This window comes from Ursus arctos, unplaced genomic scaffold (genome assembly GCF_023065955.2).
Source record: "Ursus arctos isolate Adak ecotype North America unplaced genomic scaffold, UrsArc2.0 scaffold_27, whole genome shotgun sequence".
NCBI classification, from domain to species: Eukaryota; Metazoa; Chordata; class Mammalia; order Carnivora; family Ursidae; genus Ursus; species Ursus arctos.
Window position 1 is genome coordinate 2,998,778 of NW_026622952.1, and position 21,302 is coordinate 3,020,079.

At 40.0% G+C, this 21,302-nt stretch overlaps 1 protein-coding gene across 5 annotated transcripts; it reads right to left on the reverse strand.

Annotated features, from left to right (window-relative positions):
* Positions 1-2,015: 2,015 nt before the first annotated feature.
* Positions 2,016-20,863, reverse strand: GOLGA7 (golgin A7). 5 transcript variants are annotated; one of them, XM_048226298.2, is made up of 6 exons: positions 20,556-20,863; positions 20,154-20,285; positions 14,253-14,405; positions 6,905-7,006; positions 5,794-5,856; positions 2,016-3,424 (listed from the first exon to the last, which is right to left on the reverse strand). In XM_048226298.2, the coding sequence occupies exons 2-5, from the start codon at positions 20,262-20,264 to the stop codon at positions 5,809-5,811; spliced, it is 414 nt and encodes a 137-aa protein (XP_048082255.1). In that variant the 5' UTR covers positions 20,265-20,285; positions 20,556-20,863; the 3' UTR covers positions 2,016-3,424; positions 5,794-5,808. The 5 variants fall into 5 exon arrangements, with proteins under 5 accessions (XP_048082255.1, XP_026341507.1, XP_057159422.1 ...); XM_026485722.4 differs by having other exon boundaries at positions 20,505-20,625; XM_057303439.1 differs by having other exon boundaries at positions 5,794-5,861; positions 20,556-20,578.
* Between the last annotated feature and the right edge of the window lie 439 nt (positions 20,864-21,302).

Here is a 21,302-nt window from a genome sequence, read left to right on the forward strand (position 1 = left end):
AAGAACAACCGATCTGGCAGCCAATGGACTGATTTTTAGCTTCCCCCCCTTTGTTTTTATTTATTTTATTTAGAGAGAGCACCAGCTGAGTGGGAGGGGCAGAGAAAGGAGAGTCTCAAGCAGACTCCCCACTGAGTGCAGAGCCTGACATAAGGCTCAATTTCAGGACCCTGAGATCAAAACCTGAGCCGAAACCATGAGTCAGACAGATGCTTAACCGACTGTACCATCCAGGCACCCTCCCACTTTTTAAAAAAAATCTTTGCAGCTGAAAAGAAAAAAAAAATAAATTCTTCAAAGGTGATTTATGATTCTGAAGATTAAAGATTCCAGATAAAAAAAGTGAGAGCACAGAGTTAAATAAGTTCTTATAAGGTCAATAAAAACTTAACATTGCTCAGATGCTCTTTTTAAAAAACCAGAAAATTCTGGGGGTGTAAACTTGTTTTGACAATGACCCGTAACCAAAATCTTTGGTTGTGCTTGATTCATAAAATTATTTCTTTTTGTGAAGCAGAGGTTTAAAAAAGTTTTTAAAAGTAGGCAATTCCTACAGGGCTTGTAGGCAGAATTTCACAGAACCTCACACCTGCACCATTTGAGATGTATGGGAAGAACTTACGATATAAGACAGAAGAGCTATAACCTTTATTATAGTCATTAATTCTGTGTTTACTCATTTTGAAGCAAACTATCCTAGAACTTAGGTGGTACAGAACCTACATTTTGGCATTCGTAATTCACTGTACATTTTTGCTATCTTGTACTCATTTCCGAGTTTTGAGTACTGTGGAGTTACTGTTGTAAAACCACTCACTACAGCTTTGGTGGGAGAGTAAAACCCTTCACACCTTACACAGTTGCAGATTAAAGTGGGTCACTGTGTCATGCTTTTATTTATTGGTTTATCCTCCAACCAAGCACAGATGAAGATAGGGATCACTTATTGGCAATGTCAATGACCTACAGAATAAAAAAAGGATGAAGTATGAGTTAGAGGCTTACTTGTTATTTATAGATCTACGTACTTCAGATTTTTTTGAATATAATTCTTTCCCTTTCCCTGGGAATTCCTACCTAGAGGAAAGGTCACCAGAATCCTCAACAGTAGTGATCTCCATGCAAAAGTCTATTCTAATGGAGTTTAAGCCACAGATAGCCTTCCAGTCTTAGAACTTTACAAGGGGAGTATACAAGTCGCTATCTTATCAAGTCAAAGACCTTACTAACTCAACATGTAGTGAAGTGACTCTGCTAATGACCCGTCAGCCTGCATCTTATTCACTTAGCAAATATGAGTGTTAAATAGGTCTATCACCCTGCATGATGATGCTTGGGAGTTAGGGATAGATGCAAGGGTAACTAGAAACCACCTTGGCCCTCATGGAATTAGAAGGATTAGGGTGGGGAAGGAGACACATGGCAAGGGGAAGGGGACATCAGTGTATCAATCATATATAGCACTAATACTTTGACCTCCCTTATATGGACTTAAACAAAACGAAAAACAAAGCACGTTACTCTTGAGAAGCCATGACTTTGTGCTAGGAGCCAGGGTCTTATGACCTTCTTCATGAGTACCATTTACTGTTAGTGGAATTGTGTAGGAAAGAGAAGCTGGAAATTTTATAAAGAAAAATAATCTCACAAAAGTCAGAATATGGACTTATTTTATAAGCGGTTATTCTCTACTAATGCACTTAATCTTAAAAGAGTCATCAGATGATCCAAGATAGTAACAGTAGCTGATATTTTATTCCTAATGAAACATCCTATCTTCATTTCTTTAACTGGATACATTTTTGACTATCAGGGATGATTTCTTAGTTTTTATCTATTTAGCTAACATATCTGCCTCTTATGAGATGAAGCATGTAAAAAACTGTAAAGTGTGATAAGTGTAAGATGTTCATTGGAAAATATTAAGCTGCCCCGATTCTAGTAGTATTGTTTATCTGCGAAATTTAATGCCGTATCACATTACCAAACCACACCAAATACGACACAGAGACAACTTGTTTAAGAAAAGTTTTACTAATGTGTTCTTATTTCAGCAAAGTTATTGCAACAGGTTTAAAAGGCAGACAGACACACTATTACAGGCTCTAAAGTAACAAAGGAATTTTATACAATTAAAATATTACACAGACCAATGAGATTTACTGAATAACTAACAGATACATAAAAGAAACTAAATCTGAAAGATTAAATCCAGTATTAGCACCTACAGTATCTCTGAAAGTAAAACTTGTAACTGTTTCATTCTTTCCTATTTCTGAACTCTCTCCCGAAAACAGTGCTCTCAAACCCCAAAGATGAAAGAAGGGCATAAGAAGCCCTGATACTAAGAACATACAGCCAAAAGAACTAGAAACACTGACTCAGACTTGAGAGTTTTAGTTGGAAATCACTTAACTTATTGTACTTGAACCAATCATAAGATTTCTGTGCACTGAATACTGTATATGAAGAAAGTCTATGAGTCATAAGGTTTGCCAGTAGGGACAGTTAAAAATTAGCAATATACAGTATTATTCCTATCAAATTTTTTTCTCATAAGTTATATTTATAACAAAACTATAATTAAAATATTTATTATACTTGCTTATTACACATTCAGGGACACAGCAGGGACATTTATGTATTTGATGGTTTAGCATCCACTTTATTGTGCTTGCTTATTTTTGTAAGGAACACGCAACACACACTGCATCTTCCCAACATTCAAGGTAATGCAATAATAACAAAATTCTCCAAAGAAAAATAACTGGAAATTGCATTAAATACTGCTTTAATTAGGAATAATTGCTATCATAAAACAAATAACATCATACATTATTTTTCCAATGAGTTTCAGTCTGAGAAACCGAACAGCAGAAACAGATCTTTAAGATTTCAGTCATGGCAAAACTGGTAGTTCTTTGAAATCCGGGAGATGCATTAGCAAAACCACAGACACAGCCTACCTTTCACCAAAATCCTGGAGAAAAGCATTTGATGAATTTGGGGGCAATAAGACTGAACACTGGCTGAGATACGACTTGAAGTCGAGAGCCACCTGGGAAGCTGGCCCAAGGAATGAAGAGAACCACTGGTACTGGTGGCAGATGAGAAAGAAACTTTGTGTTGGGCTGACCAACGGCCTATTTTATTAATGGCTTTGAATAAAAAAAGTGAAATGCTTCATTGTGTTTTCTCAGAAACTAATCAAAAGATTACAGAGTCCTACACAATTTGGAGACACAAAGTGGATGCTGAGCGACTAGAGGTCACTCCAGGTGTGGAATTTTAGAAAGTTAGTCCTTGGAGTAAATGGCACCGTGGCTCTGGCAGCAGATACAAAGGAATGACGCTCTGGAGAGGAGGTAGGGGACACTCTGCGATTGGCCAGTGGATAGATGAGGGTCCCAGCTGGAGGTGGGATCTGCAGTAGATGCAAAAAGTAGAAGTTTTAGAAAGGGATGCTAAAATAACCTCTACATCTCTCCTACACCAGCTCACAGGAGCTCCTTATAAGTGGGCTAGTTCTGTTGAACAGAAGACTTGGATCTGTACTAACAGACTAAGCAAGGACACAGCTCAACAGTCTAGAAACGCAAGCCCTGGATATTTCATCCCTGAATGATCCTGTCCCAAGAGGCAGGTAGCAGAGCACAGGCTGACGTGGCGAATCCGGGGCCAGGTCACCTTGACGGCTACCGACTAGTCTTCAGCCTTAGACAAGGAACTTGGGTTCTCTGCGCCTGACTCTCCTTGTCTGAGAAAACTGGGAAAACAGTACGTACCTTGTAGGGCCGCTGTGACGATCAGTACTAAGCATTCACAACAGTGCAGGCACATAATGAGCACCCACAAAAGTTAGCTATTTTCATCAGCGCTCATTTATTGTGACCGGGTAATGATATGTTCCAATTTTTAAATAAAGAAGACAATCCAAAGAGAAAACACCATCGGTCTTTAATGGAGCTATTTTAAACATTTTTAATAAAGGCCATCTCCATGATTTGTGTATTTTTTGGTTAAATCATTAACTCTCATGTAATACTTCAACCTGCAGAAACCTTAGAGGCAGAACTGAATTAATTACTCTTACAGTTTCTCCCCCCTCCTCCTAGACCTCCACCCACACTAGATCCTGGGCCCGAGGAACACACAGCTTTAGACTGAACAGAAATATTTGCATTCATGAAACTATCCAGAAGCTCCGAATGTAAATCTTTCCCATTTCAAAATTTCACAGTTGCCTGACTATTGATAGATTAGTCTCTGGTGTGTAATTGCTCAAAGCCCCACACCACCTCAGAAAAACATTACATTTAGCAATAATAGCTGCAAAATGAGTCATGACAAATGGGCTGTGCCAAGTCAACGCAGCTGCAACTGATAAAACAAACTTATTCCAATGGCACATAACAAAAACCACACATTAAGGTTCCTGGTTGTGCCACTGAGAAGTGTCAGTTTGGAAATCGTACACGACAAAGTCTATGAGCAAGGAACACTAAGTGTTCCCAAACAAGGCCTTTTTAAAGAAAGAAAACACATGGCAGAGGATGTCATTATTTAGAGTTTTGGCTTTCAAAGTCAAAGAATTCAGGTGACACTTTCACTAGTGCTAAAAGATGGCAGCTTTGGAATGTTGGTTGGTTTATAGGTTTTGATAAATTGTACGGGGGCAGACAAAACGTATCTTTTAAGAAAGTCCTGAAAAAGAAAAGGGAGGATAAACACTTAAAATAATCTGATGAGCTCTTCCCTCTCCCCATGTTTCTGCTGCTGCAAGTACCTACAGGAAGTATGGTGTAAAAAACAGGTGTTTTATGGTCCGTCGAACTTGGGTTCATATCCCAAAGTGTGTTAAACTGTAATTCTTTGAGAACACCATTTCATCTGTTTGTACCTTGGTTTGCTCATCTCTAAAATGGGGGAAATACTCTGCACACTTTTTGTAAGAATGAGACATACCATTTATATAACACCTGGCACAGAGCAGGTGCCCTCGAAATGGCAGTTACTACTGCTGCTCTGGGGGGGAGGAGGAGGTCTGCTTTGGCAGAATCGGTTTCTGTGCTGCCTGTTAGTGACAGTCAACTAGAAAAGCACAGCGGCAGAACACTCTCTGTAGAAAGTGTAAATGACCGGAACTGGTAGAAATAATGAAGTGCAATTTTGTTACTTAGAAGGCTGTGCTAATGGACTATGGTTTCCACGTGATTCTGCGTCTACACTCCTATCAGTACTAACTAATTTGTTTCTCACGTCTTTAAGGTTATTATATGGATATTGAAGAACATAAATATTCTAAACAAAAGAATTAAATTTACGGTTTTAACCACCAGGATAAGTTTTCGTCTACAGGGCAATGAAGCCACTTAAATAAAGGAAATATTCACAATCTCCCCCTCCACTCTGAAATGTTTCTTTGGTTATTAAAGCCATTCATCATACAGGCAGGGCAATTGCTGAAATGATTTTTATACGCAAAATCCAAAATGATTTTTATATGCAAAATGTCTACGATTGCTTTGAAATATTAAAACAAGACCTCCTTCCCTGAAACAACACCTGCCAAAACAAAGCAACAACAAAACCAGTCTGAAAACAATACGGAAGGGAAAAATCGGGATTAAATTCTAGATCACTGAATAGAACCTGGGTTAAATATACATTTTAAATCTCAAGCCAATATAGAGAATATGCCATTATCTAATGATTTATTTAACACGGAGGCAAGAAAATTCACGCATGCTACAAATGATAAAAACTTGCATGTAAATCATATAATTTTTTTACCTTTAATTCTACGGTTTATCTTCCACTGCTCATGCCTCTGTCTTCATAAATGGTGATTTCAATCTAAACAGCATAGCTGTTAAGAAAACACACTGGAGAACAGAACATATAAAAGGGGACCGTGGCAAGATGATGTGTATGATCTGCACAGACTTTGCTTTCAATTTCCTTTGCTCATTTTTAAATTATTAAGAATTTCTCCTACTTAAGTTAAACATGATGCTTTCTTCACCTTGCCAAAAACTTTAAGAATGTAATTGCCTGTAGTACCCCACATGTAATTCCCCCCACCCCAAACATTCTTTATTTTTTGGAAAAAAAAATTCTGAAAAAAGATACTATATTGTAGAATAGGGGATTCTTAGCTGAGAACCGAAGAAAGTAATGAATTCAGGGGTTCGAAATGCCCTGTAATTATCTGCAAACTTTCTTGGGAGAGGGTTCATGACCTCTAAAGTTTAAGAACCAGTGCTGCAGAGTATAATAAAACTGCTGAAATTATTATCAGCCGGAAGGCCTGGGATTATCTGACCTAGGTTTTTAAAAAAATTTATTTTACTCATTACTCCAGTTATCAAGCTAAATTAGTTTTTTTGCAATTTTATTTACCAAATTCACTTAGTGAGTTTCAAAGCTCACTGCCTCTAAAAATATGCACAGTGTGTCAAAGGTAATGAAATTATACATCTGGCAGCTGTAACTGATTTCAACTAGTCAGATGAGCCCATGGAGCTGCAACTCATTTGGATGACACGTCTCACCGCACATTATGAGTTTGTGCATTTCAAAGAGGCTTTAGGTTCAGTTTCTGCAGCTGAGATGCATTACTCATGCCACCCCCATTATGACTACAAGATGCCCTCAGAACCACCAAGAAAGACGGTAACCAGAATATTAAACCATCTGAGGACCTGCACAATGCAAAGGAAGGAGACATGCTTTCAGAAAAATGTTGGAAACAGAAGGCTTATGATAGGCATGCAATTCACACAGAAGATTCCTAGGGCAATTACAAGAGAAGGGAGTTAAATTCTCTCTAGCTGCCAAATAGTACCATCGAAACTTTCTTTTTATAGATATTTAGACCTTATGATCTGGACAAAAAAGATACAACTCGAAGTCCTCTCTCAATGGGATCTGTCAGGAGGAGGCCTTGGGGAGCATATATCTTCTCATTCTGCTCTTGAATGTATTTGGACACTTTCTTCAGAACCTGACAGAAAGAAACACCATAGCTTTTAACTCGTCATCAGATTTCCCATTAAGTATCAGCTGGATCTCAAAAAACTCAGGCAGTGGAATTAGCTTTTATTTTTATTTTATTTTTATTTTTTTTAAAAGATTTTATTTATTTATTTGACAGAGACAGCCAGCGAAAGAGGGAACACAAGCAGGGGTAGTGGGAGAGGAAGAAGCAGGCTCCTGGCGGAGAAGCCCGATGTGGGGCTCGATCCCAGAACGCTGGGATCACGCCCTGAGCCGAAGGCAGACGCCCAACCACTGCGCCACCCAGGCACCCCTGGAATTAGCTTTTAAAACAAGAAATGGGGGGCGCCTGGGTGGCTCAGTCGTTAAGCGTCTGCCTTCGGCTCAGGGCGTGATCCTGGCGTTCTGGGATCAAGCCCCACATCAGGCTCCTCCGCTGGAAGCCTGCTTCTTCCTCTCCCACTCCCCCTGCTTGTGTTCTCTCTCTCGCTGGCTGTCTCTCTCTCTGTCAAATAAATAAATAAAATCTTAAAAAAAAAAAAACAAGAAATGGATATTCATATGAAGGGATGCAGCTGTGAGTATCTGGCACACACCGGTTGTATACATCATACAGCACAGCCTGATGGACTCCACAAATTACAGGATCTTCAATGCGGTATAAGTACCAGTGCATACAAAAGCATGAGCGCCAGCCCCTCCTTCTTACCTGCTGTCGTCTCAATCCTGGATATAGAGAAATAAGTAGATGATTATACACACAAAAGTTGGTTGTACTTTTCTCTTTCCCACTTATCAAATGTTGTTAATGTGACACCAAGGTAGTCCTTGGCTGTTCCCTTTATCACTTAAGAACCGCTGCTTCTCTCCTTGGAATGTTTTTGTAAGTAATGTTTTTGTTAAGTAATGATACAAAGTTGGCCCATTAACAAGAGATAGCCCAGTTAGTTTAAAAATGAGAAGTTTATTTCCTTTGTAAAGCATATGACAGCTGCTATGGAGTTTCTGATGACAGGTGTCTTATATCATTTCCACCACTGCATATAATGCTACTCTGTAGTTTGCTCTTGTGTCGTTGATGGGAACTTTGGTTTGTAAGTTTAGCATTAAGGTTGTAAAAGTCAAAGCAAATGCAGACAAAAGCCAGATAGGATACAAAGGAACTTCTGGAAATTGCCAAATCTCTAGCTTTAATAAGGGCAATTTTGAGATAGATAAGCTAGAAGAACATAAATCTTAATAGCTATACACAAAATCAAAGAGTTACATGTTTTATTTCAGATTCAAAGTCACCATAACCCTTTTTTGGCTCTAATGTTCAAAAAGGCTTTGATCCAGTTCTTTAATTACTATATATTTTCTTAAATTCATACTACCAGCATATGCTAAAGTCTTGGATAAATGCGATCACAACATAAGGGAAAAAAAGAACTGTATGAGAATAAAGTCAAAGATTAAGAAACAATTAAGTGTGGGTCTGTAACGTACCAGGGCAAACTAACAAAATTAGGATGCTAGAATTTAGGTGCTGTCGTATAAGATGATTTAGAATTTAAAACACCAGGTAGTTCATATAATGAATTTTCTTATTGAAGGGAAATAAAATTTAAGTAGGTTTATTCAAGTTACACCTTTGGGAATACTATAATTTCATGTTCTAAAAGAGCATGCTGTTATTAAAAGAGCAATCTCAGCATTCTTTAGGTAGTGAATTAAGAATACCACTTCTAGGGGCGCCTGGGTGGCGCAGTCGTTAAGCGTCTGCCTTTGGCTCAGGGCGTGATCCCAGTGTTCTGGGATCGAGCCCCGCATCAGGCTCCTCTGCTGGGAGCCTGCTTCTTCCTCTCCCACTCCCCCTGCTTGTGTTCCCTCTCTCACTCCCTCTCTGTCAAATAAATAAATAAAATATTTAGAAAGAATACCACTTCTAAAGAAAACATTTTTTTTCATCTAATTACCTGAAGTAATACAAGTATCATTCTCATATTCTCATATTTTCAACTCTCAAAGAACTCGAGTGATGCTTGGTCTTTATGGGCAAAAAAGAAATCTTAGGCACTGTATTTCTATCAGTTTGTCAATCATGCTAAAATAACAAATAGAAGTAAGTAGCCCATAAAGGTGCCCAACTCAGGACGCTCGATCTTCTCTCCAATTTCTTTCTTAGCTCACCTGCCAGAACTGGAAATTGGAGAGTCGGTCTACCCTCATTTCAGTCCATTTCCACTAGGGGGGACAGTCAGAAAAGTGCTTGCATGGCTGGTTTCAAAGAAAGGATTCCCTCAGAACAGCTTTCCTTCCTCTTTCCTTGGGTACAGGTTACCAGCAAAGAAACAGCATGTCTTTATTTGATTTAAGCATAACTTTGTTGTGCAAGGTTTTTATCTAAACTTTAATAACAGTCATGTGCACTTAGGTATCAGTTTAGAAAGGAAACAATGTTTTGTTTTTGCATAAGCTCCAAATCCTCTTATACCACTCTGGTAAAGAGGCAGGACTGTCTTAAACAAGATACTCTTAAACTCTTAGTCTCTTTAGCAACAAGAAAGCATTAACGTGAGTAGACTCATACTGCATCCCAGGCAGGACAAAGCAGCATTCTTACTCCCAAGAAACTGTATGTTGACATTTTAGTCATAGTTTATTATTTTTGGTAAAGCAATGTCAAAACAAACTATAATACTGAACAAAATTATCTCTGTTATACTCAAACCCTCAACAAAACCTCAATCTGTATAATATTTACAAAGCTAAACACAATCAAACTTCATTGAAGACTATTATCCTCCTTGAGAATATTAAACCGGAGAGACCTTAAGAAAAAATCCAGACGTTCAAGAAAAAACACCCTAAGCGAAGCTAAGCAAGAACAGCAGGGTCTCAGTATTTTCAGAAAATATCTAAGTTGCTTCTGATTTGCTCCTTCTACAGATCATAGCACATAAGCAGAAGGGATGCTATGAACAAGGCAGACAGCTACTGAGAGGAGAAGCTTCTACAAGCCCATTTGTTCCCTAATGATAATGGGCAGCAACAGAGAGAAATAACACTGAAGTCTTTATCTTCTTCTGAAATCAATAAATAGCACATTATGGAGGGAAAAAAGCATGATTGTTCTAGTGAGTTTTAGAAGGCTTATTTACAATTTCAAAAAATTTAACCCACATGACGAAGTGTAAGCATTATATTTGGCTTACTGTTTGTAGACTAAAAATTTTAGTGTTTAAAACAATACAGACTAAATGACTCAATCCTGTCCTTTCATAAAGTGGAAAATAAGAGCACAGAAATTCTTAAGGGACAAACTGGAGAGAGGGAGAGGGCAGCTGTTCTTATATCATTTTATCAAAACTACAAGTATACATTTAATATTTTCTTTTAAAAGTCTAACTACATGTCTTAATTATGACCATTCCAGTTACTCACTTGGCACGATCTATTTATTCACATCCAGTTTCTAAAATAAAATCACCTACTTAAAAAATGTGGCCCCGTCTTAAATTTTGGTTTCTTGACTAATTTTATTTGGTCTTTTTTTTTTTTTTAAAGATTTTATTTATTTATTATTTGAGAGAGAGAGCAGAGAGACACAGAGAGAGCGCGCATGAGTGGGGGTGGGGGAGAGGGAGAAGCAGGCTCCCAACTGAGCAGGGAGCCTGATGTGGGCTTGATCCTAGGACCCCAAGATCATGACCCAAGCCAAAGGCAGATGCTTAACCAACTGAGCCACCCAGGTGTCCCTATTTTTATTTGGTCTTTACGTGCTTTATAATACTCCATAAAAAGAAAGAAACCTTAGTTAGACTTACAAAGTAGTACCTTCTATATTGCCTATGAACCCAAGTTAAAACACGTATTAGGATCAATTTCCACTCTTTCTGATACAGAGAACTGCCTTTCAAGATTAATAATCAAAGGGATATTGATTGATTGATTGTAGGCTCCACGCCCAAGGTGGGCTTGAACTTAACCCTGATATCAAGAGTCGCATGCTCTAACGACTGAGCCAGCCAGGGGCCCCAATAGTCAAAGGGATTTTAATTAAAAGCTGCTAAATGTTTTAAGAAGCTAAATAAGTTAGCAGCTGTTAAAAAAGATTACTTACACCTGAAAAAAGCTGTTCACAAATATCTGATTAAAACGTGTGTGTATATACACGTAAACACGAGTGCATGTATATACATATATATACATGTACACGCATATACACTAACTTAATTTTTAAATTTATCTTAAGAGAACACTATTTATCAGGCATCTACCATATGTGAGGAAATACATTAATTCTAACACCCATTTTATAGTTGAGAGAACTCAGAGAGATTAATTTGTCCATGATCCCATAATTAATGTAACTGACTTGGCTGGCACCCAATTACCAATTTCTTTTTACAACTGACATTAGAACGAGGTAGCTATCTATTTTAGCAAATGCACATGGATAAATAAAAGTTAATTAAAATCTTACCAACAACTGTAAAAGCTATAGTGAAATGACAGCTCAATTATCTAATACTCCACTAAGCATGAACAAAATTGTCTAGAGGATATAATTCTACCTTACACTGGTAGTATCTTATACTTCTTTAAATGACCATCCTCAGATGGCCTAGTTTCTAGCCATATGAAGTCAGCCTTACCCCTCCTACACTCAGTTCCTCGTCAAATCTTGGTTCCACTATCATCATAGTCCTTGAATTTGCTCACTTCTTTCCACCTCTACTGCTCCATTCCCTGTCCAAGCTGTCGTCGTCTCTTGCCTGGATTTCTATGGAGTATCCCACCTGGTTTCCCTACTTCCACTTTTATATCTCTTTTCTCCCCTAGAGTAAAGGGACTGCTTTAAAACGAAAATCTGATATCAGTCTCCTGCTTAAAATCTTCGAGTAGCTTCCCCGCTGCACTGAGAATGAAATCTGAGCATCTTTCCATGGACTACACACTCCTACATGATACAGCTCCTCCTTCCCTCTCCAAATTCACCTCTGGCCCCTCTCTCCACTCCTCTCCTTCCACACTGGCCTTCTTACAGTTCCCAGGACCCATCGTGCTCTCTGGGCCTTTGCACACACTGACCTCTCTACCTGAATGGTCCCAGGATTTGCATCCTTCATGTAGCTGCTTATAGGTTACCACTTCAGAAGCCTTTTCTGACCACACAATCTAAATTAGGTCTCTCCTATTGTTTTCTATCACAGGAAAGCTTGTTTTCTTCAAGACACCACCATTTATAATTTAGTTGGTTTTGTTTCCTTTGCATCAGTTGTTACCACTAAATTATAGACACCACAAGGTCAGCAATCACATTTACCCTATTCTGTTATATCCCCTGCACACTGTTTAGCACATAGTAGGCTTTCAATAAATATTTATCAAATGAATGAATCCCTTGTCCCTTTACTCAGCAAATGTACTATTAAAGAGAAGCTGCTAAGACAAAACACAGACTGAAAGCTGATACTGATCCTTTAAAACTTCTGATTTTGAATGTTAAACAGGAATGAAAGTTAACTGCTTCTCTGTATGATATGGAAAAAAAATATAAACTACTAATTTAGTTATTTAAATACTCTCTTTTATTAGTAACACTAAGACAATTCATGTCAGGAGCTAATGAAGCATACGGCACCATTTTCAACCAATAACTCACAAAAATACTTCGGCTGCAACTGTTATCTCCTTTTCACTATACAGAGTCCTAGACAATCACAGGGACGCTTCTATTAGGTGAGGTATGATCTGTAATATAGATATCCGTATAGCATTTCAGTTGCTAAGTATGCTCAAAATTAAATGATATATTAGGGGTTTACTGTGATTAACTTAAACTCATTCAGCGAGTGCCTAATACACCCAGGGCACGGTGTTTGGCATGAAGAGGGACACAAAACCATTAAGGCACTGTCCCTGACCTCAAGAAAAATACATACTTGAAGTGCAAATAAGAATGCAAACTACTACATTCCAAAGTCAAGAGAGGTAAGTGCCAGGAAAAGAGACATAAATAAAATGTTGTGGGGATACAAAGGTGAGAAAGAATTCTGATTTAGAAGAGTAAGGAAAAGTGAGATGACAGTAGGACCTAATGGACTTGGTGAGATTTGAACATGGGAAGAATGGCACTGTAGGTGGACGAAAACCTTGGAGGGTGTGCTTGGTGCCCGGTGAGGGAATGAGTTTGGCTGAAAGATGAAGTGAAGGAGGGGTGGGAGACAAAGCTGGAAAGGTTAAGTTGGAGGTCACTTGGAGAAAGGGCTTGAACTTTACTCACTGGCAGTAAATGGGAAGCCATGGAAGGCCTCTAGCTTTGTAAGAGTACTAGAGGAAGTAATGCAGTGTTGTTGTTTTTTTAAAGATTCTCTTTTATTTATTTTAGAGAGAGACAGTGCACTTGAATGGGGAGAGGGGCAGAGCAGGAGAGAGAGAATCTCAAGCAGACTCTGTGCTAAGTGCAGAGCCTGGCACGGGGCTCGATCCCAGGACCCCGAGATCATGCCCTGAGCCGAAATCAAGAGTTGGAGGCTCAACTCACTGAGCCACCCAGGTACCCCAGTAATGCAGAGTTTTATGAAGGCAGCAGCAGATGGTTTGGAAAAATAAAAGAATGGAAGAGATGAAACTCAACAGACTATTTCAACAGCCTAAGAGACAGGTAATAAGGCATATATTAGAACAGTGGCAGAGGAAATCATGAAATGTTAATGAATGAGAAAATGGAAGATGTATCAGTCTTTGACAACTGATAAATTTTCCCCTCTTCTTCATCTTTCACACCTTCAGATGGTACTGAAAAAGGCAGGGTGCTATTAAACAAAACCGGGAGGTGTGCGGTTTGCCTTTTGGACATCTAAGTTGAAAAGCTGGCAACTCCAGGTCTAGCAGGCAGCTGGAAAAAGAAGACGAGAACTCAGGCGGCAGGATAAGATTGAAGAGAGAGACTTGGGGAAAAAAAGTAAGAGGATTCTCAGAAAGCTAGACAGAATGAGAATATAGATTTTCCACAGTCTTCTTAAGTGTAAGCCAATTTGAACATTGGTATATCAACTCCATGTTGACAGATCAATTTTGACCAGTTTCTGAAAGACTCAGGACTCTTTACTAAGTGCTCTAGACACAGGAGCAACAGCAAAACTTGAATTATTATTATTATACATGCCCCTTTAAGTTTTATGGCAACTGCCACCATGTAAGCATGTCAACAACTCACCTTTTTTATGATTTAAGAGATTTTGTGAAAACAAAGGTAGCCTTACCTTCTCATAATGAGTTTCCATGCATAAGAAGATGGTGTATGCTGTTAAACAAGCCAAACAGCCTTCAAGATAGGATTGGCCCCCAAGCTTCTCTGCTTCTGCATAAAGGTTATTTAGAGTTCGAACTGTTTCTTCAAACTGCTGTCTATCAATCTGTACAGAAAAAAGAATTCAAAAATAAGTTTTGGAAAAAAAGATTAACCACTCGCTAATGCTTGCTGTCACTAATTTATTCTGTTTTGTCAACATTCTTATCCACTAGCTGGCAAGCATTTTAGGTGATAAAATTAGGACCTATGTTACTGAAACTGCTCAGTCTTTGTTTAATCTTATCCTTCTTATGGACACGGGGTATCGTCAAGACTCAGTATGGTATCTCTTTATTCTCTATGCTGAGTATCAAGTACTCAGCAATTATACAATTGCTGGGGTACCTGGTGGCTGAGTTGGTTGAGTGTCCGACTCTTGGTTTCAGCTCAGGTCATGATCTCATGGGTCATAGGATCGAGGCCCATGTTGGGCTCTGTGCTCAGCAGGGAGTCTGCTGGAGATCCTCTCTTTCTCTGCCCCTGCCCCCCCAGCTCATGTGCTCTCTTTCTCTCTAAAATAAATAAATCTTTTACAGATGTAGTGAAGAGAAGGGCCATATGCACCCCAATGTTCATAGCAGCAATGTCCACAATAGCTAAATCGTGGAAGGAGCCGAGATGCCCTTCAACAGATGACTGGATTAAGAAGATGTGGTCCATGTATACAATGGAATATTACTCAGCCATCGAAAAGAACGATTACCCAACATTTGCAGCAACATGGACGGGACTGAAGGAGATAATGCTAAGGGAAATAAGTCAAGCAGAGAAAGACAATTATCATATGGTTTCACTCATTTATGGAACATAAGAAATAGCAGGAAGATCGGTAGGAGAAGGAAGGGAAGAATGAAGGGGGGGTAAACAGAAGGGGAAATGGACCACGAGACTATGGACTCTGGGAAACAAACTGAGGGCTTCAGAGGGGAGGGGGGTAGGGGATTGGGATAGGCCGGTGATGGGTAGTAAGGAGGGCACGTATTGCATGGTGCACTGGGTGTTATACACAAATAATGAATCATGGACCACTACATCAAAAACTAAGGATATACTGTATGGTGACTAACATAACATAATAAAAAAATATTATTAAAAAAATAAATAAAATAAAATAAATAAATCTTTTAAAAAATTATATAATCCTCCAATCTTTCCATTCACTTATATTCACATTTACTGAGCACCCACCATCAGACAGATGTTAGGACAGGCCTTAGAGAAAGATGAATAAGACACTGTCTCAGTCCTCCAGCAGTTGCGTCATGAAAGCGGAATAGGTATGTAAACATAAAAACATAACAAATTGACAAAGCACTACAGTGGAGGCATATTTAAAGTATGGTGGGGGCACAAAAGGAAGGAGACAGTCTCTTTATCTGGAAAGAGCAGGTAATCTTATTATTTTTTTAAAGTTTTTATCTAAATTCCAGCTAGCTAACATACAGTATGAGTTTCAGGTGTACAAAAGAGCAATTCACTTTCATACAACACCCAATGCTCATCACAACAAGTGCACTCCTTAATCCCCATCACCTATATCACCCATCCTCCCCACCCACCTCCTCTCTGGTAACCATCAGTTTGCTCTCTATAGTTAAGAGTCTGTTTCTTGGTTTGCCTCTTTTGCTCTTAAGAGCAAGTAATCTTAAATTGAGTACCTGAACACTGGAATCTACTGAAAGCTCACACTAAACAAGACAAAATCTCAAACTATCGCACACAACTCTTCACACCGAGTCATTCCTATTACCTTTCTATTCAGTGACACCATTATTTCACATTTACACTAATACCACCACTGTCATCCATTTTCACTCTAATCTCCTGCTTTCACTTTTTTTCTCCTAATTTTGTACATTTCAAATCTCAATGCTCTGCCCTAGGACTTTCATCCCATTAGTAGAGTATTTCATGCAACACTATCATTCTTAGCAAAAAAGGACAATTTATCTGTCCTTACTCTAGGCCTCCACTCACACATCTGCCTTATTCCTGAAAGGAGTAACTCCTTACATATAAATTCTATCTTTTATGAAGTCTTTTTTTTTTTTTTTTTCCTGAAAGAAAGAATCTTAAGCAGGCTCCATGCTCAGTGCGGAGCCTGACACGGGGCTCAATCTCACAACCCTGAGATCATGACCAGAACCAAAATCAAGAGTCAGAGGCTTAATCGACTGAGCCACCCAGGTGCCCCACTTTTGTGAAGTCTTTATACAGAAACAGACTTGGAAAAAAGTCAAAGAACTTCGATATACAGTTTGAGACAAAACAGTCCCAAGAACATAATTTTTTAAAAATGTAAAAGAATTTATGATTTTCACCTTTAAGCTATTAAAATCCTTTAGGTTAGAGGCAGTTGCAACTATTGTTTTGTCCTTTGTGTGGAAAAACTATTGAGGACTCAATGAGCCAACGGCATGGAAAACTTTAATGTGAACTTTAAAGTGGTGGCGGCTCTCCTGTTTTTCAAAAGGAGCTACTTTTAATTTCCCAGAATATTCAGAGTTTCTGACAAGGGCTGGGTGGGTGGAGATGGTGCTAGGAGCCAGGGTAGCATTCCTGCATTGAGCCACCACTTGAAGAACGGTCATCTGGGGAATCCATGTCAGGGTTCTCATTCCCTGAAAACGGACTTTGTTCACTCCATGAACAAATATTTATAACAAATTGTTATCTTTACTAATTATGCCCAAGTTAACGCCTTCAGTTTGTCACATCAGCAAATCCACAAAAGTCTAAAACATTTCAAACAGGCACATTTGATCTACCTAAAATGTTATGATCTGATAAGGAAAGTTCTTTGAATTATTTACATTTCTTTGGACACAGTGCGATTCAAAACCATGGGATCCAACCCAGAAACATTTTATTTCTTTCAGATCAGAATTATGGTCATGGCAGAAACATGAATTCTTAAAAAAGTTATTCCAAGATTATAATGCTTTACAGGATGGAGGTAAATCACAGATCATTAAAAAAAAAAACCAAGGTGAAGGATTTTTTTAAAAAAAGTTTAATAAAAAGGAAATTAAAGTCAAGAATTTCTTTGAAAGGTTATTAAAAAAGAAATGGGGGTAAAAAGCATGCTAGGCAGCAGTAAAGGCAAAGGGCATAACATACAAGGGCTCAACAGAACAAATGTGGGCACCTTCCTCTCACTCACTTCACTATGAAGACCTCCTGTCAGTGTTCTCCCTTGGGTACTTGAAGCTATAAAATTGGGAGATTTGTGAAGTGGGAGCCAAATATAAACTTGTAGTAATAAGAGACATTGAAAATCAGAAGGAAACAGGAATCAAACTCATTTTCTCAGAATTTTTGTTTCCTGAACTATGTCGTAGAAAGCATGGAGCTGAAGCTTAAAGTGATCGTAAGTCAAAGGTAACAAGTCAAAGGTAATTTCTACCAAGCAGATGTAGACACATATTTTTAAAGGTATGTAAGGGAACAAATCCTTCAATTATAGTTCACTCATTTCTCTCCTACCCAGACCAAGGGTGCCTAACATGTCTGTATTTTGGCTAAAGTGAGAATAAAGCATTAAGGACTGTCCTGGCAACAAAGTACTTAAGCATCAAAGTATTACATTCTAACAGGCAACAGAAAAAGTAAACTTGTCAACAGGCAGAACTTGTCCTCACTCTGAGATTAAAGAGTACAAATATATGTATGTTTAATGCTTTAAAGTAACACAAAACATTTGTATATTAGTTTTTTCCTCTATTAAATTGCCAAGTGTGATGTTCTCATAGAAGGAAAATCACCCCCAGTGGCAGAGCAATCAGTACAATTTCTAGGTAAGTAGTAGAGAAACAAAGACAGAAACCTTTCAATTTTCCATCAAACAAAGCAAGGAAAATTTAAACCTGTAATTTAAATTTGATTTCAGTGCATTAAAAGAAAAAAAAAAATCAAAGCTCTCCCAAGCAGTTTAAAGTATAAACTAGTGTTTTAACCCAAACATTTAAAAAGAAAAAGGAAAAAAAAAACCCTCAAAGACCTCAAAGACACAATTGGACAGCACCAAATAACACTCCATATAGTTACAAGCAGTTCTAGGCTATAATCTGAAGTCAAAGAAGTAAAAGGACTCCAGAATTTAGAAACATCAATTTCCTGTAAGAATCAGTGGAGTACTGTGACTACATTGTGTTTCTGTATTCAGACTATAAAATAAGGGCTCTACCACACACGGAGTGGAAGGCCAATGTCTGATTCTGCATACATATATTTGGCTCAGTTATGAGCTGGAAGTTTGACTTTAAAACCTTTAAACAAAGGAATCTCATAACATCCAAATAAGTGTGGTAAAAAGAATAGTTTACACTCTGATTTGAAAGTACATAAATAGTATAAGTCAGAGTTTCCATAAGAGGCTTACAAATAAAACATTTGCTTCATTTCATACAAGCCCTAACATGTAAAACATGTTAACTGTGATGTTACATTATTTTAAAAATAACATTCAGTAGCTCTAGCCAAAAGGCAACTTGCTCAATTTCTACCTTTTCAAACCACGGTGGAAATGTCCACCCAGTGTCAAGCTGAGTTAACTCCACATCGAGAGAATGAACTGCAGCATTTATATGGCATTTCACAGACAAGCTAATCTACAAACCATCTTTATAAAGCATACCTGATCTTTTATTTGCACTTTAAGAAACATACTTAGGTCACTAACCTGACCACAGTTATAAATTAAGTTAAAAAGACACTACAATTGATATACATTGATTTTCCAAACTTGGCAATCAGGTAGAACCACCTACCTGTTACAAGCTGAGGACTGCTACACATTTCTCTAGTATAGACTCATCTACACCCACTTATCCCATGACCAGTATTTCTTACTCCCACACCCACAGCACACCTAATCACCTCTAGTCCCTCACCCTCCCTATCAAGGAGAAAAGAGCACAAAACTTGGTCCCATCTAACCAGAAACTGATCTCTAAAAAGAAAACAGAATGTAAGGTAACATGGCTCAAGACCAAAAGATCTTTCTTTGGGTGGGTAAGCACATGCAGGTACAAGAAAGCATACACACACGCTCGCTTCATTGCATTTTAAAAATAAGATACAATGATTTTTCCCCTCTCAGTCTGAAGAAAGAGGAAACACAGCCCATTCTTCCATTTCTGTATGCAGGGTTGCCTAAGGAACCCATATCCTGACGCCAATTTTGATATGCAAGCCAACAAAACACAGGTGGCTCCCAGTGACTGTAACTGGGAATGACAAGTGTAAGGCCTTGTTCTGAGATCTTTCCCTGTCCAGGCCAATCTAATGCTCTGCGTTTCTCAGGTTCCAAGAAGGCCTGTCTGTACTGCCTGGCATGGCAACTTAATAAACCCTTCCTGCCAAGCAGTGCGACCAGCACAATGGCCACAAACGCCAGTCACGAGAATGATGATAATTACTCTTGCCTGGCGAGGTAGGAGGATATAGCTTACAACATGCTGAGTTAGGTGGCTTGGAACCTCAGGAATTAGTTCCTCATCACTGCTGTCAATAACCCGGGGTGGGGGTGGGGGGACAGCAGGGAAGAAGACGGATGGCTGGGTACAGATTCCCGGCACTGGGCACCACAGAGTTCTATAAGGTCATCACACCGGGGGCTTGGCCTTACCCGTCCTCCTCCAAGCATCGTGTCTTGCTTAGTGGCCCTCTTCTGACCAAGGCTCCTTCTTTGCCTGCCCCTCCCCAGAGCCGCGAGACACTGAGCGGGCCCGGTGTCGGCCCATACTCCCCCCATCCCTGAAGAGCCCCTCTCCCTCGCCCCAGAGCAGGTGCGGGATGCCAGTCTGCGTACCCGGTTCTCCAGCTCCGCGGGGAACTTGGTCTGGAACTGGCACCGTGTGCCACTGCTGTAGTCTCGCTGAATGAATACCTTCCCGGACACCGGCGCCTGCTGCGGCCTCATGGCGAGGACAGGACCGGCGCGCTGCGGGTTCGGGGGGGGACACCAACCACGGGTCAGATCCCCGGCCTGGACCCAAGACTCCAGCCCGCCAGCCCCCCAGCCCCACCCACGGGCCAAAACGGCCCAAGGCTTCCCCCACCCCACTTTCCTTCACCCATACTGTCACGGCAGGCCTTTAGCTACAGCCCCGGCCCAGGCCCCGCGCCCCCCACAGCCCGGTTCGGCCCGGGAAACACGAACCCGCCTCCTCTGCCCTCCAGCTGCAGTCGCACCGCCCACGACGTCACTTACGTCCTGCCGCAAAAGGCCTCTTTCCCCGCCCCTCAACTCGGCTCCTAACTCAAGGCCAGGGTCCACCCTTTTCCCGGCCGTAAAGCGACTCTGGTGAGGCTGCGCGCTGTTGAGCGGAGGCGCGCCCAGCGGGCGGGGCCCGGGCCGATTCCGCCTCCCGCCCCTCCCGAAGGAGTCAGCACGGAAGGAAAAGGCTGGGCTGGGAGGGGGCGGCGTGCGGGAAAACTGTGGAGGCTGGGCTCTGCGGGTGGTTGCGGAGGTCTAAGACTCGGGATTTCCCTGTTGTGTCATATCCGTGTTGTGTCATTTCCCTAGTGATGGTCGAGGTAGTTTTTGATCACTGATGTAAGGCGTTATTTTCACTCTGGATTGGATGTCCTAGCTTACACGTGGGACACCACCCGACTCTACAAAACAAACTGTTCACAGGGATCCTTTTGGCAATGGGGCGGGAGAAAGGACAAAGAACCTCCTTGGGCTTTATTATCAAGCATCCCTCCTCCAATTCTCTGAGGTGTTACCGTTCCTCCTACCCCAAAGATTTTCATCCAGCACCCCAGTCTACATCCCTCAGGTGGCCTGAGAGGACAGGCAGTTCTTTCCTTGACCACTGGCGCTCTCACTCAACTCAGTATACTTTTGCAAGGCAAAGAAACCCATTACCGTTGTCTGCTGGTGCCTGGCTGATACAACTTGTTTGCACCACTGTGTCATCCTGCCTTTTATATATTTTTAAAAATTTCTCTT

Bases quoted from the DNA above. Each gene is read 5' to 3' on its own strand.
- GOLGA7 (XM_048226298.2), bottom strand. From the start codon at position 20,264: ATGAGGCCGCAGCAGGCGCCGGTGTCCGGGAAGGTATTCATTCAGCGA. The intron at 14,406-20,153 runs GTACGCAGACTG...TTTTCTGTACAG, and splicing joins CCGCGGAGCTGGAGAACCGG to ATTGATAGACAGCAGTTTGA. The intron at 5,857-6,904 runs GTATCTTTTTTG...TATGCTGTTTAG, and splicing joins TTGAGAGAGGACTTCGAGTT to ATTGAAATCACCATTTATGA.